We start from the raw sequence: 28000 nt of genomic DNA on the forward strand, positions 1-28000 counted from the left end.
CATAACTCTCAGTGGCAGCAGGTCCATTTTCTCTGAAATGCTTTTGCTGAGAATAAATGTTTGTTATGTATATGTCTCCTGCCATGCCAGAAGATGTGATGCTGTCTTATGTGTTGGAAATCTTTCCTTAGGAGGTCTGCTGTGGTTGGAAACCACCCCAAGATCTGGTCTGAAAGGAGGACTGGAGAATGCTTGAGGTAATGGAAGTGATGAGTAAGGAAGGGAGGCAAGAAGGTGGTGGCTGGATTTGGGGAAGACGCTGAGGCCAAACTCTGCTCCCTGTCCCTGTGTCCACCCCCACATAGTAGGTAGAGTAGTCTGTCTGGGTCAGTGCTATCTCGGCAGCCTGATGACAAGCTTTCCAGCCACAACTGAAGGTTAGGGCTGATATGGAAACATCTTCGCATCCCCAGAGCCAGGTAGAGCAGGGACATTTGTTTGCCGATAAAAATACTGGCAACACTTCAGTGCTCTCTCGCTGCTCCTCACAAGAAAATACTATCATGCAGTGTGGGGGACCTCTGAGGTCCAGGCCTGCCCAGCTGGCTTTTCCACATTATCCTCAGCCCCTGTTGCTCCTGCACTTACATTGTCTGATGAGAAGAGCTAGTGTGAGAGCTTGGAGTATGGAGGAAATTTTGCTGTGCATAGATAGGGCTTAGGTGGCAGAAAATCCCTCCTCTGTCACTTTGTGTTTGTCATGGCTTGGAGGGAGCCTCCCTGGGAATGTGGGCAAGCTTTGGAGCACAGCAGTATGAGCTAAGGAAGCTTGCTGAGATGTAGCCCTTTGCTGCCCTCCCCCAGCTCCCTAGCAAACATTTCCGAAGAGCACAAGCAAAGGGATGTGGGACCAAATGAAACACATGACATGGAGGGCTGGCAAAGACCTGGAGTGTGGCTGAGCATCGTGGCTACTGCTTGCGAAAGACCAGAGTCTGGAGCATATTAAAAAAGAAACAAACAAAAAAATAACAAAGCAGCAGCAGCAAGCTGCTTAGTCACTATCTCTCCAGCTCAGGGTCCAGAAATGTCCACTTCTCAGAAGAGCCTGTTTTCTTCTCCACCCAGTCTACATAGTTGGAGACTTTGGTGTACACACCATACACCTGCTTGCTGCCACACTCCTCTGGGCCACCCCAGGAAACCAGCCCTTGGGCCACCCACCTCCGGGTCCCTGGGTCCTGAATGACGAAGGCTCCCCCACTGTCTCCCAGGCAAGTGTCCTTCCCACCTTCGTAGTATCCGGCGCAGAACATATTCTCGGTCACACTGTAGTTCCCCGACCGGGACTCATAGCTGGTCTTGCACTCTGCATGGAGCACCACTGGGAGTTTGACGTACTGCAGGATATCGGACAGTGTCCTCATCCCTGAGCTGATAATCTCATCCACGGTAATGTTGGGGTTGGAGATACCCCAGCCAGCCACCAGCCCCAATGTGTTGGGTTGAGGCCCCTCCAGCTCATGCTCAAACTGAGGCAAGCAGACAGGCATGACGTAATTCCCCATGGTCACTTTCTCCTTCAGCTTGACCAGAGCAATATCATGGTTGTAATTCTGGATGTCAAACTCCTCATGGAGGATGATCCTCTCTACTGTCCGGTTGACGGCATCCATTTTGTTCCTCACATCATGGAGGGCAAGGTAGACCGTGACGTGCTCCTTGGAGACAGGGATGATGGTCTTGTCCCGCCTCTGTGAGCGGAGCACGTGGGCGGCTGTCAGCACCCAGGAGTCTGAAAGTAGGGCCCCGCTGCCAAACCATTTGTCATTGGGCACTCGGGACATGTCTTCCACCACAATCAGGGCCTGCCAGGGGAAGAAGCCAGGCTCTGCATTTCGCCCACCAATGATGCGCTTGATGATCCCAGGTAGAGCACGAGTTGGGTGGCCACACACTGGGGGCAAAAGGGACAGGACAGTTACTCCCAGCTGAGCAAGCACTTATCTAGGGAACAGCTGAAAACGGACATCCTTGTAGATTATACCACATAGATAATAATCTTTATAACAAAATGCTCCCTTGTGTCTTTCCTTTCTGTAAAGGACAACTCTCCTCCTTTTCCTGGTGGATAAAGCCTATCCTTTCTGCCATCCTCAGCTTCTCTTGGCAGAGTGCACTTAAGAGCTTGAAGCTGGCTGGGCACTGTGCCCAGCTTCAAGTAAGTCCTTAGAGGTATATCTGGAAGGGAGCATGTCTGTCCTTCTGCAGGAGTTTGCTTCCTAAAGGTAGCCCCAGCTCCCTTTTTGTCTCCCTTGCCTGGTAGGACCATTTCTATTGGCCAAATTTGCCTCCTTTTGGAGAAGAGCAGTCTATTGCTCTTCCATAGGGGTAAGGGGATGACACCTGCAGACCCTATTCAGCCCTCACTGAAGCTATGCAGGGAAATCACCAATTCTGTGAATTGCAGAAATCACAGAATTCTGTGATTCTGTGAAAAAGAGGCTAGTCTGAAGCCTGCATGGCTTGTCCAGTTATTTCTGTGAACTAGGGGCTACCCTGTATTTCTCTAAGCCTGATGGCTCAGGCATAAGACTAGGACACTTCGGTGTGAGTGCTGCCTCTGTTGCCAGCCTTTTACATGACATTGGACATGTCTCATCACTCTGTTGGGCTGAGCTATTTCTGAAAGACTTTTGGAGCATGGAGCATCTTTGTTGTCTCACAGCCCAAGGACAATAGGGACCTACTTTCCAAGCAGTAAAAATATTCATACCAAGCCCTATGTTTGTCCCCTGTTTTCTGTGGTTACAGACAATGAGGCATAGAGTAAGGAAATGTCTTATCTATGGGTCAGTAGCTGGCCAGGACTAGAGTCTAGAGCCTGTTGGTTTCCAGTATTTGGACACCTTTCCTTACACGCCCTTGGAAACTGCAGTCATGGCATCTGCTCCTACATAGCAGCCTGGAGACCCAAGGGAGGATCTCAGTTGGCTGTCTCAGGAATTGCCACTAAGCCTATGGCATAATCTACTTGCTCTGATGAATGCATGTTGCTCAGTGCTATCCATCATTGCAACTTTGGAGCCTGCAGTACCTTCATGATGGGGCAGAAGGCCCTAACTCTCCTTGTATCTCTCCAGGGTGTGTGTACTCTGAAGTATGTCTTTAAGATTCCCATGGTTATGGCAACCTGACCAAAACAGGCCATTCTTCACTTCAGAAACAGAAAGGCAAAGTGAATAATCCTGCAACCTCACGCTCCCTGCGAACTTGCTCAGCCCTTTCCAGACCATCCTACCACTTGCCCAACTCCTGCTTTCTATGTGCCAAGAAACCCAGGAGAATGCCACTGAGAAGACTGGAGACTTATGTCAGCCCAGCCCAGCCTCTCCCCTCATTCTGGGGCCTGTCACCAGAATGGTCCCAGAGCTGTGGCGTTTGTGCTCTCAGAGAGTTATGGCTGGAGAACGCCTGGCTGCGAGACGTTGCCTAGCACCATGAGCTGCTCTCCCTCCCTCTTAAGTCCTCACCACAGCTGTGGCAGCCAAACCCTCTGCTCAGCTCCTTGGCAGATCTCTCATTAATGTCTGAATAGTCCCATGTGCTGCCTGGTTTGCCTCTGACCATCTTAGCCAGACCCTGCAACCTGGTTTGAGTAGGAGGAGGATTTTGGTATACTGAAGGTAGCTCTGAGTGGGTTGAACTGGGCAGGCTGGACAGTGACAGGGAAGGTCATTGCCCTTCCACAGCTGGAAGAGCCCTCAAATCCCAGCAGCATAGGTGTACTGGGAGGCAGGCAGTGGGGACTGGGAAGACCACCCTCACCCCCCTTGGCACACAAAGGGAATCCACATCCTCCAAGGAAAATGCCAGCACTCTTCCCCATTGTGCTCCCTTGCTAGGGATGCACCAGAGAGCCTGACCCCCCGGAGTGACGGCATCAGGGCTGCAGGCCAGCCTTGTAAGCAGGGCAGGAGCTAACACTAATTTGTTGTGGCTGGGATTTGCTGCTAGGAAAACTGTAACTCCCACAGGCGGCATGGGAGTGTGCCTCTCTGTGCATTTAGCTCCTCTGCCTTTCCCAGTGCTGTAAGGAATAGGAAACACACTTAGGCAAATAATTCCTGTGTCCCAGCCCAGCCCAGCTGTTCTGCTGCACCAAAGCTGACAGCCATCCCAGCAAGATGATTTTAGAGGAAGTGCATCCAGCCAAATATTTATTCTATTAAATTATATATTAAAAATGCTGACCAGGCTGCAAATGCTCCCACTGATGGCAGAGGCAGACGAAGAGTGGTCTGGAAGAGGAGTTTCTACTGATAGGGAGGTAGCGTGAGACATGAGAAGATCTGAAGAGCAGCTGGCCAGCTGCTGCCTGCAGATCCCAATCTCAGGAGAGCGTCACCCTCTGGGATTTTCCATTTTTCTGAAGTATCTCTGACTTCTGTCACTAATCAGGAGGTCTGGAAATGGCCCATGAAAGCAACTATGGCTCCAGAAGATGTCCCCATATGCTCCCAGCTCAAATTATTTCAGGCTGAAGCATCGAGGAGGGATACAGGAAGCAGCCACTGAAACAAGAGCAACCACAAGCCTGGTTTCTGAGCTCCATAGGCACCAGGGTACCTCATGGGATCCTTCCTCTGGGCTTGGGATCACTTAACACATTTGGACATCCTGCAGTACCCATTATGTGGCAGAGCCCTGAGCCCATGGGTATGTGGGGTACTGCAGTTGCTGTACAGTGTCTGAATCCCTGCACCTCTCCAGAGAGGCATCGCTGCACAGCGTGTGTAACCCGCACCCAGAACTGCTGCCAGCTCCCCCCCGGCCTGGCAGCCAGATTGGCCCCATGCTCAGCTGAGGCCAGCCAATGTCCTAGGGACTTTTGTTTGATCCCAAGTGGGCGCCTGGCCTGGAGACTTGCTGGCTGCAAACATTTCTGCCACTGGCTTGGGATTTTCCTCCCCTGTGAACCAGCTGGGTGTTTTTGCAAGACTTGGAGATGTGCTAATTACTTCTGCATGTGGACACACTGCTAATGGAAGCTGACAGGTAACACTGACAGGCTCTGGACTGACTGTGGCCAATGGGCTCTGCTCTGGGTGCTGGGGCTGCTGTGTTCCTTCCTCTGCTGGAGCAGAGGGCAGGGGCTGCCTGGACAGCTGGGATGGCTGCAGCACCCATGTTGCCTGAGTCATGGCTCACCACCACCACAGAGATGTCCCTGTCCCTGCTTCTTGGAGACACCCTCTTCACCCTGGCCATCTGTAGCCAATACCCAGTAGGCCAGGATAGCAGGAGGCCTGGGTCCTCTACTCTCTTGGCTATATGTTGCAACCAGAGGCAGGATATGCATAGCCCATGATGTGTGGTGCTGCTACAGAGCAGGTTCCTTATCTAGGGAAGCACCAGACCATATTAGGCATAGAGACAGCCTTGTCCCTGCACATCTCTCCTCTGTACCCCTCACCATGGGGCCAGGCACCCTGCTGTCACCCCAGCCCCTGGTACCTGGTTGGCAGGACGGTAGTTTGGTCCCCAGCTCCTCACTCTTCCACATCCCTGATGCATCACACGTGTAGGTGGCTGGAAGAGAGCAAAGTGTTAGCTGGGCTGTGGCCAAGTGAGGAGACTTTGCCCAGCCATCAGGACCTTTTGAACACTTTTCTAGAGCAGGACATGACTTCCCGCCCATGTTAAGTCCTCTGTGTTCCTTTGTCTGAGGGGCCATGACAGACCTGTCTCCATGCAGGGGGCATGCAACCACCCTTGGTCTCATTGCCCTGAGTCCTGTGGAGGGCTATGCTCTGCCTTCATCCTCGCCTGGAAGCTGCTGTCTCATTAACGCTGCTAGTGCCCATTACACTAATGAGTGCCGGATGCTCGGGACCAGATGCATAGGGCCGGTGGGTTTGCAAGGAGATATGAGCAGGGCACTGGAATGGGAGAAAATCCTTTGGCTTTCTTTGCTGAGGGAGGAGGAGGACGGAGGGCTGGAGCATGCATTTGGGCTCTGTGCAGCCCCTCCTGCTACCAGAGCTGGGTCTGAAGGGTTCAGTGACCTGTGGGGCTTTGCAAAACACTTTGTGGTGTCTCTGTGGTTGTGAATCAGGGAGATAACATGAGAACTCAACCTGCTGTAATCCCACTGCTGTCTGTTTGTCTTGGCCCTGCTGGACATTTGGGTGCTGGGATGGGGGGCTGCAGAGCCAGGTGAGGCTGCTTTGAGTAAAAGGCCTGGTATAAGGCTTTACGAGCTGGCCTTGGGCACAGCTGATGGATCTGGCTGCCCTGTGCACATGGGGAGTGTTTGCCACTGTGCTTCGCGGAGGCTATGAAAGATATGGTCAAAGCACCATGTGATTCCAACTCTGTTCTATCTTGCTGTGGAGCAGGATGAGGCCACTCTGACACCCAGGCAGTGCAGATGCAGGGTACACGTATATAGTTTATGTGCACAGCCTGCTGCTTACAGTGCATACCAGGGTGGCCGTCCTTAGCTCCCCCAACACTTGCACGCCCGCATATGCACAGATGTGCACCCACCCACACCATGCTGGGCGGGGGGGGTTGGGGTGCAGCCCTGCCCCACTGCTCACCAGTACTGTTGGGTGCCATGTGGTAGTAGGGGTGCTCGCAGTGGTACTGGATGCCTGCCCCATAAGTCGTGAGGTTGTTCCTGGAGGAGAAGGTGACAAAGCCGTGCTCCAGCTCTGGTGGTGCTTTGCAGTCAGCAACTGAAAGTCAGCACAGAAGGGAGGTTGAACACTGTGTTGTTTTCACAGGGAAGCCTGTGTAGCCCAGTATCCCCTGTCTAGGACACTGCAGGGAGTATAGCTTGACATGCTTCCCCCTTTGGCAATTTAGTCTGCCTCACGTGGCAGCTGGAGGCAGGCCAACTTGACTCCTAACCACCGATGGACTCTCTAATCCTCTGCTCCTCTGACGTCTGTGTTGGCTTGGCTGCCTCTGCACGCTGCAGCAGGGATCCCTGCAGCTCCATCTGTGCACTGCCTGGAAAGGCTGTGGGGCTCTCCAAGGAGCGGAGAGCTGCTCCCTCTCCACTTTCACTGCCTCACAAGGGGTCAGGAGTCACCTCTGGCCTGCTGCAGAGGAGCTTAAGGGCCTCCAGAACTGTGCAGGAGAGGATGTGGAAAGCCTGTCTGTGACTTTGCTTAATGTAAAAGTTTTGCCTTTCCTGTCTCTCCTAGGCAGCAAGCTCAGCCTCCCCTCTGGTCTCCAGGAAGGCGATGGAGGAAATCTCAGCCCTGCTGAAGTAGAGAGATACATTTCCCAGTTCCAAGCTTCTACTCTAAGCCCCCCTCCTCCCCTTCCCCCACCATTGCACTCCCCCTGGCCAGGCTTCTTTGTACTCCTGGCTCACTGCCTGTCCCTCATCCCCAGGCAGGGCAGCAGTCTGCTCACTGCCTGGCCCCATGAAACGCAGCATCGCCCTCCTGCTAAGATGGGGCACATAGGCAGCACTACTGAACACCAGCAGCAGCCCACAGACTGCGGCTGATACCACTCATGCTGATGGAGGCCTCATCCTGGGAGCTGCTCATGAGTCCTGAATTTAGTGCGAGATCTCTCTGTTATACCTTCGAGAGGGGAAGAGGCTGCACAGGCAGGCAAGAACCTTTGGGGGAGGCTCTGTCTTTGCATCACCTACTAATGGGCAGGAAAAAGCATGCAGTGATTTACTATCCTGTGCATTGATGGACTGCTTTGAGTGCAAGGCTTTGCTAACAGCACAGCTCCATCCCTCCCGCTCTGGGTCTTGTGCACCAGGCAGTGCTGGTCCAGGCTTACAGCACAGGCTGAACATCCACAGGTCCCAGCTGTTCTGTGACAGCAGGAAGTGAGGGACAGAGAGTGTGTGGCTTGGCTGGTCTGCAGATGGGAGGGAAAATGATTAGACATGGGGAAGACCCTGTGTGCTCCATCCCAAGGACATAGGCAGGTTTGGCTCTGCTTCACCTACCCCTGATGTAGGCTCAGGGCCTGGTAGCAGGAGAAGGAATTCTAGGTGCTGTTGCCTTTCCCATGGCCTATTCATGGTCCATTCCCCTCTCCCCCCCCCCCAGATCCTTCACAGAGCTCTCCCCAGTCTCTCCTCCAGTCCTGTCCCTTAAGTCAGACTTGTGCTACCCATCCTGAGAAGGATCCCCTGTCTGCAAGATCATTCTTCTTCCAAAGCCAGGAGTCACCTCATGGGTGCCCTATGGGAGCTGCTGACTCCCTGTGGTGTGAATGATTGGCAGTACATGCTTGGGTGATGCTGTACAGTGTCTCTCATTCCAGGGGACCTGGCCCTGCGAGAGGGCAGGAACCCAGCTCTCATCTTGTTGAGGAAGTGCAGCTCTGTTGAGCTAGACTCTGCCACTTCTGAGATGACGGGTTGAGAAGGGGATGGGGACCTTTGCAGGGAGCAGATCCTGTGGACCAGGGATGATGTGAACTCTGTGGGCCTCTTCTCTATGTGAGAGAATTGAGAGACAGTTAAACAGGACAGGAAGCTGAGGGCAGAAGCCCTAAAACTCCTCATGCAGTCATCCAGACTGATCAAGAGAGAATTAGCTAAAAGCAGCTACTGGCACCATCGACGTTTACTGATGTGCAAGGTTAGCCACCTGCCTGGGGTACAAAACTCTGTTTCATGGCAAAACACTGCAGTCTACAGTCACCAGGGTGCCTTCCACCACCTGCCTGGTAGGTAGGGACAGCTGGTGATGGGAGATGGGTATGTGGATGCAGTGCAGTTGGGAGGAAGCTCTAGGTACCTGAGTCTTGCAAATAGACAGAGGAGGGGGACACGAACCCCCTCTCACCGTTCCCCCTTGAGTCCCCATCTGGGTTAAGCTTTCCTGCTCTCTTCCTGTGGTGCTTGGGAGCATGGTGCTTTGGGGCTGTGGTGCTAGCAACCACAAGAGCTTTATAAGATCCTGAGGGATGCTGGGGCTTGCAGGAAGGAGGGAAGTGATGTTTGAGGACCAGCTTGCAAGTCTGCTCTGGGGCTGATTATGGCTGCAGAGGATAGTCCCACTAATGCACATGGCTTGTTCCCTCCCTGTGTGTCCCACAGGTCTGGGGGAAGCCTGAGGGCAGGAGAATGGTCACTTGCATAGACATACTGCTGCCCCCCATGCCTGCCCTTGTTGTAGGACTTTCCCAAAGGGATAGGGGAGCAAGTTTTTGCCTTCAGGCCATTCCAGACTTTTGTCTTGGGAAAGGGGCTCTTTAGCACCAAGCTCCCCAGTGTACATCTATCCTTCCAGCGCCAGGCCACATCCCAGGTCCATCCCAATGAGGCCTTGTGATGCACCCCAGGGATGCATGCCCTGGGCCCCGGGACATGGATGAGGCCAGACATGTGGCTTTGATCTCCTCTAGCTGTGCCTGGCCTGATGCCAACTCATAGTTCCCTCTGCCAGGCCAGCAGCAGGGAGCAAAGGGGGAGCAGGGGAGAGCAGCCTCCCCTGCCCTGGTGCTCAGTGCCCTGCGGGCAAAGGCATGCAGCCTCTGATGCCAACCCATCCTCTGGGCCTCTCTTGTATGGGGAAGCTCTGTGAGATGCCAGGACACTTGGAGAGAGGAGAGGAAGGAGTGTTTCTTATTTGTGATGCTGGGCCAGAGAGAAAAAGCAGCAGGAGGTTAAATCCAAACAAACAAACAAACAAACAGGCAGCCGTGCACGTGGTGGCTGTTCCTTGCACAACCGCGGTCTTTGAGGGGAAGCAGAGCCAGGCCATGGTGTCCGAGAGGAGCGGAAGGGATGTGGAGGATGTGGCAGGGGTTCGTGGGAGCACCTGGGCCCCGAGCAGCACCGTTCTTGCAGGACAGAAGGAAAGGGGGCTTGACTCCGAATTTCCTTCCCCCCCTCTGGAGCTGGAGCTGGAGTTAAGGAAGCACCAGGCGTGGAGAGATTAAGAGTGCCATGCCAGTTAGACAGGCCGCAGAGATGGATTTGGCAGCCGGGCCTGAGACAAAGGGAACCTGCCCTGGATTCCGGACAGATCGGAGAGGGGCACCGAGACAGGCTGCCGTCTCGGCAGGGCGGCCAGCGCAAGCCTCACGCCGCCACTTGCTCCGAATTGGCTCTTCTCTCTGTCTGGTTGTCGGCTCTATCTGCAGCTGCGCCGAAGGCGGAGGGGAAGGAGGAGAGCAGAGAGAGAGAAAGCCGAATTAGTAGATGAGCTGAGAGAGGCATGCAGGAAACCCAATCCCCCAAACACCAGCAATCGTTAATGAGTGACCCTGTCGCCTCAGCAAGCCCTGTGGGGCATTGCAGACCCCGAGCTGTGGTGCAGACGGTGCCATGCTGGGGGCCCTCTCCAACTGCTCCAACATGCTGGGACAAACCTTCATGGGGCTGGTGTTTTCTCTCACTGGGCTGTAGAGCTGTGTTTTATCCACCTTGGCTGAGAAGTTATATGTGTATATAGATACATACATATATATATATATATATATATATATATATGTATATTTTTCATTTCTTTCCAAACCATTTTTGCTCATGCTTTGCCTCTCCCAGATGTTCAAGGGAGGCGGGAAATACTGCAGTTTGAAGGCCTGAATTGCCTAGTTAGGGGCTTTCTGGCATTCCCAAAAAGCTGTGGAATGTCAGTGTAGTGATTCATATCATACAAGAGGGAAGCAGTTCCCACCTGCCTGGAATAATGTAGGTAAACATTTCAATTTTCTTCAAAAAATAATGCTGTTTTGCATTATTTTGCAGTGTTGGGGAGAGCAGCTATTTACCCATTTTTTTTCTAGCCAATGGTAATTTTTAACTGATCTCTGCTCAAGCATGGACAAAATCCATAGGAGACTGCTGTTGTGCGAGCTATATGACTGAGGAGTTTCCTTTGCAGGGCAGAAACATCACTGACCCTGTATTTGGTAAGGAGCCCTCTCAGGTATGAAATTATTTAGCAGGTCTAAGAGCCTCCGACTTTCCATTTTGAGAGAACAAACATGAATTAAACCTCCAGAAATACTCTCCTAAGGATCTACAGTATCAGTAAAATAAAAAGAATCTGCCTTGATGGGAAGAGCCTGGATCTTACATCCCTTGAGTGCATCTATTCCTGCCTCTCTCTGAAGTTCTTCATTGCATTTCTCTTCTCTAGGTCAGCCTTACAGTAGATTCTGTACAATCTACTGTGTAGACAGAAGTGAATGTTTCCCAAGGGCTGAAGGACAGCAGCATGTGTTTGAGGAAAAGAAAGAAGTGTTACCAGGTACTTGAAAAGCACATCTCCCAAGCCTGAGCTGAGAGAGAGGAATTGAGTTAGATGAAAGAAGAGATGATGCAAATCCTTTCAAAAGAGATCTCCTTTCTTCTGCCCCTTTTCCCTTTTTTGAGATTTGTAAATATCTGGGCAATTTTTCTCAACATTTTCACTTAGCACCTGGTTTGGGCCCAGACCTGGAACCTCTCCAGTGCCCTTTATCCCAATGGGCCCATTTGGAAGGAAATTCAGACCAGGTACTAAGTTATCAGTGTCCCAGATTTATCTAACAGGTTGGACAAAACTCTCTTACCCACCTGGGACTGGCCATCCCCCTCCCTCCCTCCAGCAGGAACCAGTCATTAATGGGCATCACCACAAAGGCAGTTTGATGTGAGCGGCATTTTGCAGTCGAATAGGCTCTGAGGAAGTCTTGACTAATGCTAAAGCTCTCAGGTGTTTTAAATGGGCAGGAGTCTGGCTAGACTCCACGCACACTTTGAGAGCTGGATTCAGTTCCCCTCAAAGTCATCCAGAGACCCCACACCCTAAACATCCTTCATACCATGGTGGACCCATCTCAGACAGTGCTGCTTCTCACTTTGTTGCTGGGGCGCCATCTCTCAAGAGCCAGGGTGGCTCTTTTTTTGACAGTGAGACAGTAAAGCTGGTCACAAATCAAGTTATATGATCAATCTAAAGACAAGAACAAACCTCTTGCCTGTGGCATTTGGACCAATGTTATCTGAGAAAGAGCCAAAAGAGCTTTGCAGAATTATGTAGCTTCTTTGGCTGGGTGTGCATCTCTGAGTAAGGAACTGCTCAGGCAGGGCAGCTCCATTTAGCATGGAATGATTTCAGCAGCAGAAGGGCATTGGAAGGGTGGGGGAAGAGTATCCTTACTTTTGCAGATAGGGATCTTGTTACTCCATGTCCCGTCCTTTTGACACTCAATCTGGAAGGAGTCGCTTTCCAGGTTATCCTGTGCAGAAGATATCAGTAAAAACACCATCAATGTACCAGGCAAGGAAATGCCACACTCTATAAAAGGTCAAATTCTTGGTGATTTAGTCAAGATATATCCAGACTCCCTAGAAGAGGACTTTTATAGCTAAAAATCATAATAAAATCATAACAAGAGTTCAAAGAGTTTTCTTATTGCGTAGTACCAGCAACTCAGTGGCATGCTAAATGCAGAAGAACTGGAGACAATTATTCTTATTCTAGGTGATGGATTACTACAGCCAAATGTGGACCAAGAAGCAGCTCTGCATAGGGGATGAGCCTGGGAAGAGATTACAGAAATATTCAGTTCCATGTCGGAAGTCAAATCGGGCTTCTGATTTGGAAGGAAGACAGCCACCACGTGAGTCACTTGCACTCCCTGTGGTACTCAGCTGTTTCCTGGAGATGGCCTGCCAAAATGCCAGCCCCCTTGACTTGCCAAAGCATTCACAAAGTCCCAGAGGACCACCCGGCCAGCCAAAGCTGGCTGCCCACATGCCTGGCCAACGGGTTTCCCTGGAAGCTGAATCAGAGCCCACTGAGGTGGGAAGCAGGCAGCGTCCTGGCAGTTCCCCAAGGGCTTTTAGTGACTGTCTTTCACAGAGGTGCCAAGCCTTGAATCCTGTGAGCTGGCCAGCTCCAGAGGGATGCTAAGGGGATGCCTTAGAAAAGTGCCATTTCCTCTCTCCTCTTGCTTCTTTGGAAAGCAGTGTTTGTGACTTTCAGAGGAGGCTTCGTCCTTGCCCTGTGGAGAGGGGAAGAGTGGTGCATGGGTCGTGTTCACTCTCCCAAGTGGAGATGAGCTGGCTTTGGCAGGATGGAAAAGCCCCTGATGCTCAGGAAGGAAAGAGTCTTCCTTTGGGCACACAGAGACAGGTGGATCAGAGGAGAGCACCAACTGGGTATTGCACATGCCTGAGAAGCCAGGGGAAGGACTGAGCTAGCTGCTGTAATAGAGCACCAGGAGGATCCACTTGGCAAATGTATAAAAATTGGTGCAGTGAAATGGTGAATAGTCTTTCAGTGCTTGCTGTGGGTGGGACGAGGAGTCACGAATGCTGTGTCCAATGAGCTCACCCTGACCATTATAAAACCCTCCTAACAGTAAGGGTTGATGTGGCAAAAGAGCATAACCTCCTAATTTGGGAGGAAGGACTGCATACCCTAGGGATATTTGAGGACAGGTCACTAGCACATCCTTGGGGACTGAGCCTGCCTTGGATCAGGGGATGGATTCCCTGGGTCCATCCAGCTATATGACACCACATATGTCTTGCCTATGGTGGGAAGATTAGATGATGGTAGAAGAAAAGCCAGATGATGCTGGAGCCTGACAAGGCCTAGTGGCAGTGTGTGATGATGTGTCACACAGTAGTGCTTGGGTCTTGCTGCTCTAGAAGAGCAGACCTCTCTTAAACAAGGAAACAGGGGAGTTGGAGTCCCTTCGGAGGCCTGTCCAGCAGAAGAGCTCTTGCTTCTGCAGCAATCTAAGATGAAAATATGAAGGATCCCTCCCTTCCTACCCAAGTGCCCAGCTTTATGCCATTGCACTATACCTTCAGTACTTTGTATCCGCTGTTGCAGCTGATGACAACCTGGTCTTTGAAGGTGTACTTGGCTTGGGAAGGCTCGATTTTCCCATTGATTGGTGGTTGCACTAGTGGGCATGGGTTCCCTTTGAATAAAGAGCAAGAAAAATGAAACTCATCTGAATAACTGGAGCAAACAGAATCCCAGCTCTACCATCCTGTCCTCTTGGCAACAAAGCACATCTGCCCTGCTCTTTGCTATTACCAGGGCTCAGCTAGGCTCTTTCCCCTCGAGAAGAGGAGGCTCCAGGTCTCTCCCTCAGTCCTAGGCTGCCCCTGGTTTTGGGTGTTACAGGGCTGAGAGTGAAAAACAGTAGTTTGTGCAAATATCCTGGCCAGAACCACACTACTTTGCAATATGTTCTCATTTCAGAGCCCAGCTGGAGTAGAAAGAAAAAGCATCCTTTGAAGAGAGGTCTCACTGTTATTTCATTCCTCTCTTTTTGTGATCTCTGCCACAAATCTTTTTCAGACACAGAATCATAGACCACCAAACTCACAGTCTCCACCTGCGGTGTTTACAAAATCCTTCCCCTGCCCCAAGCCTAGAAAATGGAGGAACGCAGCAGGATTTACCAATTGCCATGTAAGACAGCTTCCAGCCCCTGTTCTCTCCTGAGTTGTCACTGTGGAAGAGGATCTGCACGCTGTTAGTTTGCGTTTCAATGCGTCCTGGTGATTTCTCTCCACAGAAAGGGCCAAACTCTCTATGTCCAGCTTTGATCTGCCAGGGGAAATAAGAGTGGATGGCTTGAGTGGGTGGCTTGAGAAGGAAGTACAAAACCTGGAGACTCCACCCTGAGGCTGATTGCTGGGGACACTTCACTGCAATGGGGTCACTGAAGCTTATGCACCGTGTGATGATGAGATGTGAACAGCTTCTGGGTCCAATGAAAGAGGGTCATCATTGCCTCCAAAGCACAAAATCAGACATGGTGAGACACATGTTCAGTCAAGCATTGGGCTCCTGCTGGCTTTATCACCCCCATTTAAACTGGGGCAATTTTGATCCTATCACTAGGGACCAGGGACCAGGGACCATCACCCAGTAATACTGGGAAAATGATAAGAAGAGAGAGCAGGACAGGGGGAGCACATAGAGCACAGCTCACCTTGATAAAGTCATAGGGACAGGTAACCTCGGGGTGATCTTCCACATCAAAGCTGTCCTCGAAGCTCAGGGTGATGAAGAAGCCTTCCTCCAGCTCGATACGGTACAAGCAGTCTGAGCTTTTGGGGTATGGGCTGGGGAAGTCGGCGCTGGTGACCACACCACTTCTCTGGGTGAAGAGGTTGTCACTGCACTCCACTGAAACACAGCCACAGCTTGCTCAGTGGCCTGGCCAGCCAACACCTGGCCCTGATCATGCTCAGGAGCCTCTGTGGATTTGCCTTCCCAATACTTAGCTTCTCCCCATATCCAGCCTCCCCTGCATGCCCCATGCTCAGCCTGGGCAGGTGTCTACAGAGAAATCCTCTATGGTTTTTAGCCCCAGTACAGGGCTGAAAGAACTGTTGGCTTTCCTATGACCTTGACTGACACTGCATGCACTTTGCAGGCTGTGTGATAAGAGACACGTGGCCGTTCAGCTTCCCTTCATCCCTGCCACAGATGTATCCAGCCCTTCCTGCACCCAGCTCCCTGCCTGCTTGTCCCCGTAGCAAGCATGGAGTGGGGTCTGCTAGGTGGCTCAGTGTGACAGGGGAGCCATGCTCATGGCTCTAAATGTGCGTACATACAAGAAGGACCCAACATAAACACCCTGCAAACGTGCCTTTGACATGCAGGGTCCCAAGGTGAGAGTTAATCCCAGCTAATTTACATCAACTCATTCAGATTTAGAGGAGACGCTAAACTTTTTCATTTCTGTGTCTTGAGTAGGTCTATAGGACTTAGATGAAGAGTACAGCCAATGGGGGAAATCAATTCTCTTTCCCATGCAAGATGACAGCACACCTTGGGCACTCTCCAGTCCCAGGCTGTCATAAGGGAAGAGGCACCGTGTCCCTCCTGGGAGCAAGAGAGAGCAGTTTTGCCTGTGTTTTGCAGCTCTGTGGCCTACTCAGCACCTCCTCTGTGTGACTATCCCCATGTCTGAGCTGTGCCTGGATGGTACCTTTGCAGGTCCTGTTGTCAGAGTGGAGGATGTAGCCGAACCTGCAGGAGCAGTAGTACCCTCCGATGTAGTTGTGGCAGTAGTGGTCACATGCCAGCTCCTCGTCGCTTTTCTCCAGGCACTCGTCCACATCTAGGGTGGATGGGGAGGAGGCAGAAAGGAAAGGAGGTCACCTTGGGTCAATATATCCCTCTCCACTGAGACATTTGTCATAGGCACTGAGAAATCTGTTGTCTCATGGGGTGGGTCACATTGCAGACACGGCAGGGTGGAGAAAGGGCAGGGGATTAGTGTAGCCGCTGGGAAAAGGTCCTTGGCATGCAAGGCTTTGCTAGGGCACACAGCCACTGGTATGTCTCAGCTCTGCAGCCTCTCACACAAAGACCTCAGCTTCTCTTACTGGGTCCCTGGAGGTGAGGGCTGGGATGTGATCCTAACCAGGAGACCCAAAGGGCAGTGAATTTGTTACGCTACCCTGACAAGCTAGTCTCGGAGGCCAAATGCTGCTTACCCACAGCAGTGTAATGGGCATCAAAGCCAGTGAAGCGTTCCTCGTTGGAGAAGTCAGATCTGAAGGTCAGCCTCATGTAAGGACCTGGGGACAGGATCACTTGCTGGCCAGGGGCTTGCTCTGTGTCTGTCGTCTCCCTGCCGCAGAAAGTTGCCAGCTCTTGGTCTTCAGCTTCAATCTGTTAGCAGAAAGATTGAGTTGGTGTTCGGCATTACTCAGGACTTGCTATCTGGGCTCTGCTCAGCACTTGGCTGTGTAGAGGAGCCAAGCCAGCCTGTGTAGTACTGGACATTCCCACATCCTCCAGCTACCAAACTTTCGAGTAAATTTATGTGGTTTGGAAGAGCCTGTGGAGAGTCCTCTTGGTCAGTGCTTTCACCTCAGCCTTCCAAACCTAGCCACGCTGGGCCACAGGAGAGCACTGTAACTCACTGGCCTGCCTGGCCACTCATAGCCTTTTCCTCTCTGTGCTTTCTGCATGAGAGGAGATGACTTTTCCCGCCTGTACAAATCAACAGCCCATCAGTGGCCCAGACACGCAGGCCTGAGCTGGTGGTGAGGAACCATGAGGCTTCAGAGACTCTGGCACTGCATGTTTTGCCCACCCTCCTTGGCTCCAGGAGCTCTGCTCCAGCCCAGTTCCTTTTCCCTTGCAACAGCATCTCCCCTTACTGCTGCAGAGGCCACCAGACTTGTCCCAGCCTCTTAGGGCTGCCTGGGATTTTCCAGCAGGTCAGAAGCACAGTGTTTGATGGCTACAGCCTAAGGACATATTCAACACAGTGCTGAGCTCTGAGCTGCACTATGGTGCATGTGTTCTTCTGGCCCCTGCACCCCCAGTGCAGTCACAGCACCTGAGCACAGGCAGCTCTGCTCTGCTGGGTGCCCCTTCTTGCTCTGCCCTGCACTTCTTCAGCCCTCTCAATGTGGGCTGCAGGTGGGCAATCCAGGGAGCCTGGGCACCTTTGGAGAAGTAATTTCCAGCTTTTCCCCCTTCATCTACATCCTGAATGTAGAGTTGCTGGGAGTTTGTAAGGAGAGGGTGCAGGTAGGGATCCTGTTTGTGAGGTGAGGTGAGAGCGTGGGCAGGTGCTGCTGAAGACAGTGTGTGAAAATCAGCCCCAGGCTATGTCAGTCCCACTCAGAGCTGCTGGTTCCTGAGATGCCTCCTCCTTTCACATAAATATTTATCAGTGCAGCAGCATCTGTCTGATGGCTGCAGGGCCAGGTGGTGTTGCTGGGAAGACTCTTGGACCCCCAAGGAAACTCCCTGCCCCTCAGCCCTGGGGATGCTGAGATGGGAAGCAGAGCAGTGCCAGTGTGAAAGCAGGAGTCTGCATGCTCTGGGGAGACAAGGCATTAATTGCTTCCACCTGAGATGTCGCGTGCTCTGAGGTTGCTTATCCTTTCCACACTGCTTGGTCCCCATGCATGTCCCTGTCATCACCCCCTCTGCCTGCTGGGTACAAGCCACATATGGCCTCACCACTGGCACATTTGGAGAGGCTGCATCTCATGTCTGGTTTGTATCAGGTTAGTCAGGTCTAATTTGAAATCAGCTCTAATTGGGATGATGTTTCTGTCCCCTGGACTGGCCTGCACAAGCTTGGTCTTATCCCAGCTGTCCCTGTGTGTATCCCTGCTGCTCAGGTCCTGGCCAGTCCTGAATGTGCAGCACCAGGCACACTGACTCAGAGCTGTATCCCATGGCCCAGTGGGCCCTGGGAGAGGCCCATGGGCCAATGTGCCCAGCTGCCATGCTCATGAGCTCGCTAGCCTCTGTGTGCATATCTTTAAAGCATGGACTTGTTGATGCCTGGAGGCACTGCAACCCCTGCAGAAAACCTTCCCGCTTCCCCTGGAAACACCCCCCTGCCTTTTTTCCTCGCTGTTTTCCCCAGGAACATTACACGTTTGAGTCCTTATGATCCCCTCTCAGTCTCCTGCTCTCCCAGCCCCCCGTGGGAGGGAACCTCTCAGTTGCAACCTCTCCCAACTCCAGTGCCCAGCGCCCTGTCTGCTCTTTCCCAGGGGATTTGAATATGAATAACCCCTCAGTGGAGGAATGTGGGCTCCCGCAAGCATGCCAGCCCACCACAGCTCATGCCAAGCAGTGACTATTGAGGCCACGAGGAAAAGAGCAGTCCCTCATCCTGGGACCAAGAGCAAGGAGCCAGCAGCCCAAGCACAGCGACTGCCGCGAAGCGTCTGCAGAAAGTGGCCTGCCTGGCCAGGGACCGCGTGGTGTCGCAGGGTCATCCCGAGCTCACCCTGGACTCAGCGATGAGAGACCCCCCCCGTGCTGCTGCCCCAGCTCCCATGGCAGCCACCAGCACCTAGAGACCCTCCAGGCCAGGGCAAAAAGGGAAATTTCCCAGGGCTGAGCATACAGGCGGAAACTCGCTCAAGCCAGGGAAAGACGACATGGAAATGGCAACTCAGCATGCCTTGACGTTGCCTCCAGATATTTTCCATACTCTCATATGATCCAGAGCTGGCCAGAAAAGAGAGAGACTTTCCGATGATAAATTTGAGAATTTGGAGAAAAAACATGTGCCTCACATTGGCACAAAAACCCAATTCAGTTTTGTGGGTGTATGTGTGTGTAGGAGAGTTCCGAAACAAGCAAACAAACAAAAAGTTATTTGGGGGTCCATCTGGTTTCAATCGTGTTAAAATATACTGTGGCGCTTTGGATTTTTTTTAAAAATCTCAAATGAAGAACAATTCGAAACGAAATATAATTTCTAAGTGAAAAATGGACGCCGCTACTTCCCAAAGTATAAAAAACCGGCATTTCAGCCACGTTAAAAAGGGCACTGTTTTTCCTTCTCCAATGTGAAATCTTGTCCGAGGCAGTATGAACAGACGACACACAGCATCTTCTGTCCAAAGGACCTGTTTCCAGCGGTCTCTATTCTCAGGCCAGCCTAGTTGTCACCTCTGCCTGCAGAGACGCGTGAGCTGTGGCTGTGAACTCATCCCCTTCCCAGTGGCCCGAAACCACGCCGGGGCCATCGAGCAGCAGGATGCAGCAGGAAGCCCTTCCCACGCAGCCCTGGCCATGCCCGCGGTCCGGGGAGCTGCAGGATGAGGCCCCGAGAGCTGCAGCTGAGGGTATCTGCGGCCCCTTATCTGTGATGGGTCCCATGCCCCGAGACACAGGGAGCAGAGACAGCCCTCCGGCAGTAAACTAAACAGAGAGGTCGTCCTCCCTGGTTAACATTTGCTGCTGCTGCTGCGGACTGTGTACTTTTTCGTAGATCATTTACATCCAGTGAGCAGGCTGGTAATTAAATCCTGGTTGTTTGTTTGGAGTTTCTCCCTCTAGGGTCATGATGTCGACATTTTCACTAGAGAAGATGTGTCCCTGAGGGAAATATCAATTGCCGAAGAGAAATTCCCTATAAAAATACGCTGAAAGAATCCTCCTTTGAAAAATAGAGTACAGCGACACTCTCGTGTCTTGAATTTACCCTTGCAGAAGCCAGATATCTGAACGCCCCTGCCTCCTGCCGTCTTCCCCTTTTCCACTTTGCTCCTGAGTCCGTTGTTAGGATTTCTCTCCCCAAGGGAATGGAAGGAGATGAAGGTCCCTCCCCAAGCTGCGCTCTGTCCCCTGCATTTTGACTTGGACTGTGACTAAGGGGTTAGTGTGATGCAGTGGGAAGTGGTGAAAGAAGCTGTGCAGCCCTGATGCCCCATGCAGGTTTCCCTGCTGGGGCTGGGGGTCTGGAGTACCCTGGAGCATTCCCCAAGGCATCAGCTCCTGGAGATATTGGAGCAGCAGCGCTTCAGGGATACCTCTTGTAATGGGCGAGTTAACAAAACTCCGAAAACCCCAAGTGGAATTTGGCCTGGCAGTTCGATGTCTGCCACTGGAAAAGAGCACGAAGCTGCAGTAAGGAAGTGTGGACGCCACCCCCACACTCCAGGAATGCACTAATTGGACTGATGAGAGCAAAACATACTGCTTGTAATATATATAAATGGCTCATTAGGCAGAGAATTTGCAGTGCTGGGCTGAAGACACTGGGAACATGACATGGGGAGGAGATGCTCAGAGACAGGGAAGGGTACAGAACAGCAGAGTCGCCTTGCAGTTAAAGTGTATGAAGGAGGATGACACCCAGATTAACAGGACTTTTGCAAAATGACTGATGATGATACTACTTACTGTTGGAAACAAGCCTGGGATGGGGCAGCCCAAGCCAGCAGCAGAAGCCTGCACCTCAGCTTCTCAGAGAACATCTCCCCAGTATGCATGCATCTTCTCTCCAATATGCTTCCATCCTCTCCTTGATTGCATCTGGGGTCCTTCAGCATGCAAATGTGCACCTGAATTCCCACAGGAACGTGCACAGCAGCTTGGGACAAAGTGCTCCCACCACAGCAGGATGGGGAGGATGGGCGGCTTCTCCTGCTGGGGACTTGGCTCAGCATTTCGAGACTGTCTCTTCCCGTGATCTCGCTGTGCCCACATGTCCTAATTCTCCAGGCTGCCTGGGCTGAGCTTGCTCCCCACTGCGGCGTGTGAGATGGGATACCAGGGTTGTGATGGAGTCGCTGGCTCCTTTCTCTAGCTATTCCTCACTCTTTCCCTCTGGGGCTGCATTGAGTGTGACCATGGCCCCTAACCATGCAGAGGGTGGCAGGTGTCACTGGGCTCCTCTGGTCAGAGCCATCATGATGGGAAATGCAGGCAGCAAAGCACTGGGCACTTCTGTCCTCCTGGCCATCTCCAGGATACTTGACATGCTCTGCTTGGAATTCCAAAGTGCCAGGGCCATGATTACCCTCTGCTGAGCCTTGCTGATGGCATGACCCCCACTACCAAATTCATGCCAAGTCCTACTCCTTGGTTTTCTCCCCTTCTTGCTCTCTCTGAGCAGACATGCAATCCCCGGTGCCCTAGGCTGTGCACGGCCCCGGACGTGGCAGCAGACTCCTTCCTCAGCCCCACCTGGTACTGCAGGAGCTGCAACAGTGCAGAGCACTTGTGATCTCTGCAGGGACCAGCACTCAGCACGAGGCTGCATGCAGCCCTTCCCTGGTGTTACCCACGAGCTGAAAAGCAGGCAAATATGGGCTTCCCTTTCTGCCAGTCTGTGGACAGGAGGTGGCAAACCCTGAGCCGAGAATGCCCCATGCAACACCGGTCTGTGACGTACCCGGAATGCCCTGCTCGATCTCAGGGAGAAGTGGCTCCATCACATCACAAAACTTTCACGATCACCCACGGGCTAGAACATTAACTGCTTGCTCTCCCCGAACACTATATCCCTGGCACGGCTGTGCCTTCTCTCACAGTCTGTGCTTGGAGGAGTGAAAGGAAAGCCCTAGGGCATGTGCTGAAATCTGCTAGGCCTCAAGCATGTGCCATCCCAAATTGGGACCCAGTGACAGGGCTTGGGGGGAAGAAGGGTAACCTCACCGGGACTGAGCCTGCAAGGACTCATCATATAGGCTGACTGTGGGGAAATCATCTCACCAAAGGCCCTGTCTTCATCTTCTTCATTGAAGAACTTGGTCCCAGCTGCACTGCTGAACTTTCAAAGGCTGATTTAATTCTGGGGCTTGACAGAGTAGGTGCAAAATCATATGGATAGGACCTCAGGCTCAGTCTTCCTGACCAGCTTGGGGATTTAGACATGAAGGCCCCTCAGAAGTGAACAGGGGACAGCAAAGCCATCCAACCCCTGCGTGAGTTGCAAGAAAACTGCAAGCTACTTTGCACACTCCTTCTAGCAGGACCCATCTCCCCATGGCTGGCCTGGAAAGCACCTGGCACCTCTGCCACAAATTGACTCCCACATGGGGTGAATATCAGCCTGGAGGTGCTCCAGACTTACGACCCAAAGCTATGACAGCTGGTTCCCAAGAAACCCTGAAAAACCACAAGGATGTTTTGAATCACAGCCTTGGAAGCTCCCCTTGCTTTCCCCAGGTCAAGCTGCAGAAATTCAACCCAAGTAGAGCCCATCTGTTCAGTCTGGGACAGAGCCTCACAGCTCAGGTTTCATCTTGCAGCTCCCTGCCTCTGCCACCATGCTCCCTTATGACACCAGTCAAGTCACTTAACCCACTTTTCCCAATTGTAGCCACTGCTTTCTGGGTGCCTCAGTATAGCACAGCGCTTGTGCCACCCTAGAAGGGAGCCAAACTGTGCAAATCCAGGTGAGACCACCCCAGGTGACGTACCCCAAATCAGCGACAAGATGGACCTGAGGATGCTCTGTGGGACTGTGCCACAGTGAGGGCTGGGGCAGAACCCACAGGGGAGCAAATGTCCGCCCTGTCCTGGCAGGGCTGGTGCAGCGCATGGAGTAGAAAGCTGGAGGGTGTGAGTCGAGCAGAGAGCAGAGAGTGCAGTGTCTACAGCTGCTTATTCCCAGTGCCTCCTGGGCCTGGTACACAGTTCGGGGCATGGATCCAAAAGCCTGGGAGGGGCTTTCTCTGACTCACCAGCTCCCTGAGTTCAACTTCCAAAGGCAGCTTGTATGCTGGTGTTTCCTACCTGTGCAGGTTTGACCTTCTTTGGATGCATATTTTGCTGGATGACTGTCCCTCATGTCCCTTCTGGCTCCCTTCCTCCCTAAAGCAACACTCACAGCCATTGCCATCTCCATTTGCACAAACAATCCTCCTTGTCTGTAAGCATTGCTTTTAAAACTTCAGTTCATTTTATATATATGTATGTATGTGTATATCTATACATATAAATAAACAGCTATTGTTTTAATTAGCCATTGTTTCAGAGCTCTGGAATCTGTTCACTTCCGAAGACCACCCCGAAGGCAGGGATCTGTGTATGTTTGAAGCTTGGCTTCCTCTGAACTTGCCACTCAAGATCATTTTCTACACTGCTCCAGAAGAGGCATGTGGATGGCTGAGAAGGCAACGAAAGCAAAGGCCACAGCACAGTTGCTTTCCACCTGTCCTGAGCAGGGATTTTGTTTTTCCTTGCCTTGCACTGAAGTTATTTCGCCCCAGTGTTTGACCTCATTCTTATAGCAGTGAAGACAATGAAGAGGCTGACAGGAGAGTCCAACAGCTTTTGAATCAGGGCCTTGTTCAGGATAAACAAGCAGAGGTATTTCTTCACATATATATTGATGTACATAATCGCATATTTCATCTGTGCAACTCTCTGGTACAGGATGCTGCAGAGATTCACACAGGAGTTTAGAAAGCAACTGGACAAATTCATGGAGGGGAAATCCATCAAATACTAGCAAACACAGAGATGCCACCTTTGGCTTTTTAAGCTATGACCCTCTTTACTGGAACTGTAGAGTATTAAAGAGAAGCACCTATATACATTGGGTCTAGAACTATATTCTATAGGCATGCACAGTGGCCTCTATCAAAGACAGGGTATGAGCTGATTCTCTTTCCATGTCTTGCACTATTGGTGATGGAGGCTGCATATACAGACCCAAGGAGGGGAATGGCCATGAAGTCACTTGTGTGCTCTCCTTATGTTTTCTTAGCTGGTGGTCTAGCAGCATCAGGATTGCATCTCAACCTAGTGGAGGAGCTTATGGATCACCCGTAATCCATCCAGATGGACATTTTCTGAGCATTTTTGACACAAATATAATTCCTTGGTGGAGGCTCTGCAAGCTGAGTTTCAGTCCATAGCAAATTTATACAGCTGAGATCTAAATCCCTGTGAAAAACACCGCCTCCTCGTGGAAATCCAGTGGCAGGGAGAGTTATGATGCCAAATGGGCACCATGGCCAAATAACAGGGAGCCTTATGGAAAAGGAAAAATGAGCAGGGGGTGAAGGGCAGGAGGAGGGGTAAGGCTTGGAATGGGTAAAGTTTCCAAGAAATTCACTCCTTGAGCCTACAGGGTTTTTAAAGTAATATATCTCTATACATGTCCCTGGCCCTTCTGCTTGGAGAAGATCCAGAAGAAGCAGAAAGAACTAATCAAATCTCAATAAGAGCTGTTAGTAGCAGGAGTGCCAGCGCAAAGGGGAAATTAAAACAGCAAATAGCAGATCTGAGAGGAAAAACACACACATTTGCTTCATCTTCTTAGCACAAGAATGAAATAATAATTTCAATTAGCTGGCACCTAGTGTCAAGGCTGAGCTCTGTGGCTTCAGGCCTGGGTAGACATTCTACCTGCCTCTGCATGAGGGGCCAAATGAGACCTCTGCCTAGTTTCAGCGCTGTTCAGTGGGACTAACATTGAAAGCACCTGCTTGCCATAGTCTGGCCCAGACTGCAACAAATCTTGTCTAGACCAAAGAGATGGAGAACCCAGCTTGTTCTAGATACAAGGAGAGCCCTGTACATATTTCAAGGTACAAGGATGATCTGAGGCACAACAGTGTATGGCCTGCTGTGGTTTCTGATAGACTCTGCGCTGCGTTGAAGCAGACCGAAATCTTCTGTCACTTGTCATGACAGCTCCCTGGGAATATCCACAGATTGTCTGTGCTGTGGGTATTTGTGAGTAGTGGCCTCAAAATTTGGATCTGAGCTGTGAAATGGGTTTGCAGTGAACATGAGGAAGCCTTTGGGTCTGACCCATGCTGCTTGTGGGAAGGAGGCTGTGGGTGCAGATCCAAGCTTGCAGGCTTGAACTCAGGTCTGAGTTCAAGCCTCTTGCCCCTTTTGGGACTGGATGGGATGTCCCAAGAACCTGTTAGCACATCTGGGAGCCCAGACTGCCTGTGGGACACACATGGCTGTGGCCTGATGAAGGTGTGCAACTCATCAGACACCCTGCTTGCACGTGTTTGGCACTACAGTAGTACTGGTTGGAGGTTTAGCTCACTTTCATCAGCATTTACATGCCTAAATACCATTGGGTTCAATGAGAACTAGGTGCCCAAATACTTTCAGAAACCTGGGGCCTTTGTAGCTAGGTTCTGAACATGAGTGTCCCATTCACTGGTTAGTCTAATGTATGCTATCATCTTATCTGTGCTTGCCCTGACATCCATTGGACTGACAATTCTTGTGCTTAATAAATGGTGAAAAATAGCATGTTCCCAGATTTTCCAGCACTACCCTCCCTCAGCTGGCCAGACAGATCTTCCTGCTACCCCTCCATTTGCCATGTAACACCACAGCTCACCTTCACATAGTCGTATTCACAGAGATAGGAGGACTCCAAGTCAAAATGCATGAAGTAGAGCTTGATCTTAAATCCATCGGGCACAGAAATATTCCATGTCATTTCTGAGTCACTGGGATAGGAATCCGGGAAGTTTGGGGACTGGATCTCTCCAAACATATCTGTCAGCTCAATGGCATCCACCACAGAGAGCAAGAAAGCACAAAAGGACCAAGCCAGAGGGTACCTGGAAAACACAAAAGGAGATAATAAAGCTCTTGCAATGCCAAAACCTGTCAAGGGCTCAGTCTGTTTTTCCAAACAGATCATGTAAGGTCTCACAGTTGAGACACTAAAATCTGGCTATATGACTTGGGGCAGGTCCTAGATGCAACATCAGGGCAACATATGGGGTGTTTGTGTCTGGGGCCTGCTCTGTCCCGTTCTAAATGCTTGGCAAATATCCAGCTCCCTGATGCCATGGTGTGGGGCAGAAAGTGCAGGATGGCTCCTGGCCTTTCAACGAACAGAGCTCCCAGGCGCATTTGTGCAGGCCACTGCACAGGACTCACTGGGCATGGGAGGCTGGGGCCAAAGCTGCAGCTTGCTAGGATGCTTTTTAACACAGAGCTGATACAGCACAAGCATCTCTCTCCTCCTATATGCTCCAGAGAGGGAAGCTTGGAGGGTCACAGACCTGGTGCTGAGTGGAAGAGGAGACACAGTGCTGCGTTCTCGTGAGCCGAGTTGCAGGGAGGCAGGAGGTAGAGTGTCACAGGGCTGCAGAAAGGCGGGATGGGAAGATCCTTGAAGAGGTGTATAAAGTGAGTGCAAAAAATACAGCAAGGGCCTCCCATCCAGCTCCAGGCATCTTCAGGAGTTAAGTGTTTCTAACACTTTCTGCAAACAGTTAGCAGTGAGCTAACGGTGCTCTGATGGGTAAATCTTCATTTAACAGAAGAACAAACATGAGGACCCTTAATCAAATAATGATGCTTTCTAAATCAGTTTAATGAAAGCATCATGGGGGTAACAGCTAAGTATTATTATTACTGTTTAGCTTCATCCTGCCAGACTGGGATCACTGACTCTCACAGCACAGCTTTTCACAGCTAGGCGAGTATAACCTAACATGTTCCCTCTTCTCTCTTCTCTTCTCTTCTCTGCACGCACCCAAGTAGAGAAGCACACAGAGATTAAGGCCTTTAGAAGGGCATCAACTTGTTCGTGTCAGAGATGGGCAGAGAATCTAGGTAAATCAACAGCAGTCCAACTGACCTCCCACCAGCCTTGAGCTCCATTTGCAGCATGAAAGTGAGCATAAATGGAACATTTCTCAGTGCAAAGGGAGGTGAACACAGCTTTGCCCGTGATGGAGGTCCGAACATGAAAGTTCATGCTATTGCATGGGAGCTACCTTGTGTCCTTTACATCCAGTGGAGTGCACATAGGAAAATAAGTGTATAGGAAATTAGAGCCATTAGAAGGGAATATTTAAACTTTTTAAAATAGATGCTAAGGCCTGGCAAAGACTTGTAGGTGTGTACTGCAGTTGCTGGAACTACTTACATATATATGTACATACGGTTTCAAAATTAGGGCTCAAGTTAGCTGTGCTGGTGAGGAAATGGAAGCTATGTAAGTGGATTATTTTTAACCTGTCTGCGTTCTTTTGAAACCAGTGCAATATATTACTGGGGCTCATTTCTGTAGTGCCATCACTTTCCCCAGCTCTTGGTTACAAAGCAAAGTTAATGGGAGCTGAAAATTTTGGATCGATTTCTCTTTCAAGCAGAGTGAGGTTGAACATGCCTTTTTCTGACAGCTTGTCTGAAACCACAAAAATGTATGAAGGAAAAATCTGCTTCTCTTCTGCTCAGAGTACATGCACAAGGGCTAGATGCTCATCTGGTGTAAATGGGTATCACCGCCTTGACGTGAACGGGCCTTTCGCTGGTGCAACCCTTTGCTTTCTCTTTAACAGAGGAAGTAAAATAACATCAAAGTTTCCCATTCCAGGAAAGTCTTATCCTCATGTAAAAGTGAAAACTGACCACGGCGCGCACCGAAACACGAATCCCGTGCCGTGCCTAATTTGCACTTTTCGGCGTGCGCCGCGCGCGTAAGGCACGGCACGGCGCGCTCTCGCGCTGCCCCGCTGCGAACCGAGCAGCCCGCGGCGGGCGCGAGCGCCTCGCAGCCCGCTCGCGCTCCTCCGCCGCGCTGGCACACAAGCCGAGCGGCAGCGCGAAGCCGAGACGTGAGCAGCGCTCCGCTCGCACGCAGGCGGGGAAAGCGAAGCCGCGGTCATCAAAGGGAAAAGCGCTCTCCGGAGGGCTCGCCCCTCGGCCCGGCCCGGCCCGGCCCGGGGAGAACGGCGCGCGGGCCCCCGGGGCCGGCCCGTCGGGTAGGCACTCACCTCATTTTGCAGCTCGGAGAGTTCCCCGGCGGGTTCGGAGCGCCGAGATGTTTGTTTGTTTTGGGGGGATGGCTTTGCCTCATTCCAAGCGCTCCGCTG

General features: G+C 51.5%; 1 protein-coding gene across 1 annotated transcript; it reads right to left on the bottom strand.

The window, feature by feature from the left end:
• On the bottom strand, positions 1 to 28000 carry MASP1 (MBL associated serine protease 1). Its single transcript, XM_085325089.1, has 11 exons — positions 27902 to 28000; positions 25504 to 25729; positions 16406 to 16583; positions 15895 to 16026; positions 14890 to 15086; positions 14354 to 14501; positions 13745 to 13863; positions 12087 to 12165; positions 6546 to 6683; positions 5458 to 5532; positions 1 to 1897 (listed from the first exon to the last, which is right to left on the bottom strand). The coding sequence occupies exons 1-11, from the start codon at positions 27982 to 27984 to the stop codon at positions 1002 to 1004; spliced, it is 2271 nt and encodes a 756-aa protein (XP_085181215.1). The 5' UTR covers positions 27985 to 28000; the 3' UTR covers positions 1 to 1001.

The sequence above is a fragment of the Rhea americana genome, unplaced genomic scaffold (assembly GCF_003343005.1).
Source record: "Rhea americana isolate MKP2758 unplaced genomic scaffold, rheAme1 scaffold_96, whole genome shotgun sequence".
Taxonomy (NCBI): Eukaryota; Metazoa; Chordata; class Aves; order Rheiformes; family Rheidae; genus Rhea; species Rhea americana.

What these genes read in the sequence shown, in the direction of transcription:
- MASP1 (XM_085325089.1), bottom strand. Translation starts at nt 27,984, where the DNA reads ATGAGGCAAAGCCATCCCCCCAAAACAAACAAACATCTCGGCGCTCCG. An exon ending in TCTCCGAGCTGCAAAATGAG is followed by an intron (nt 25,730 to 27,901) that starts GTGAGTGCCTAC and finishes TGTGTTTTCCAG; the next exon opens with GTACCCTCTGGCTTGGTCCT. An exon ending in GTCCCTATGACTTTATCAAG is followed by an intron (nt 14,502 to 14,889) that starts GTGAGCTGTGCT and finishes TTCCCCTGGCAG; the next exon opens with ATCAAAGCTGGACATAGAGA.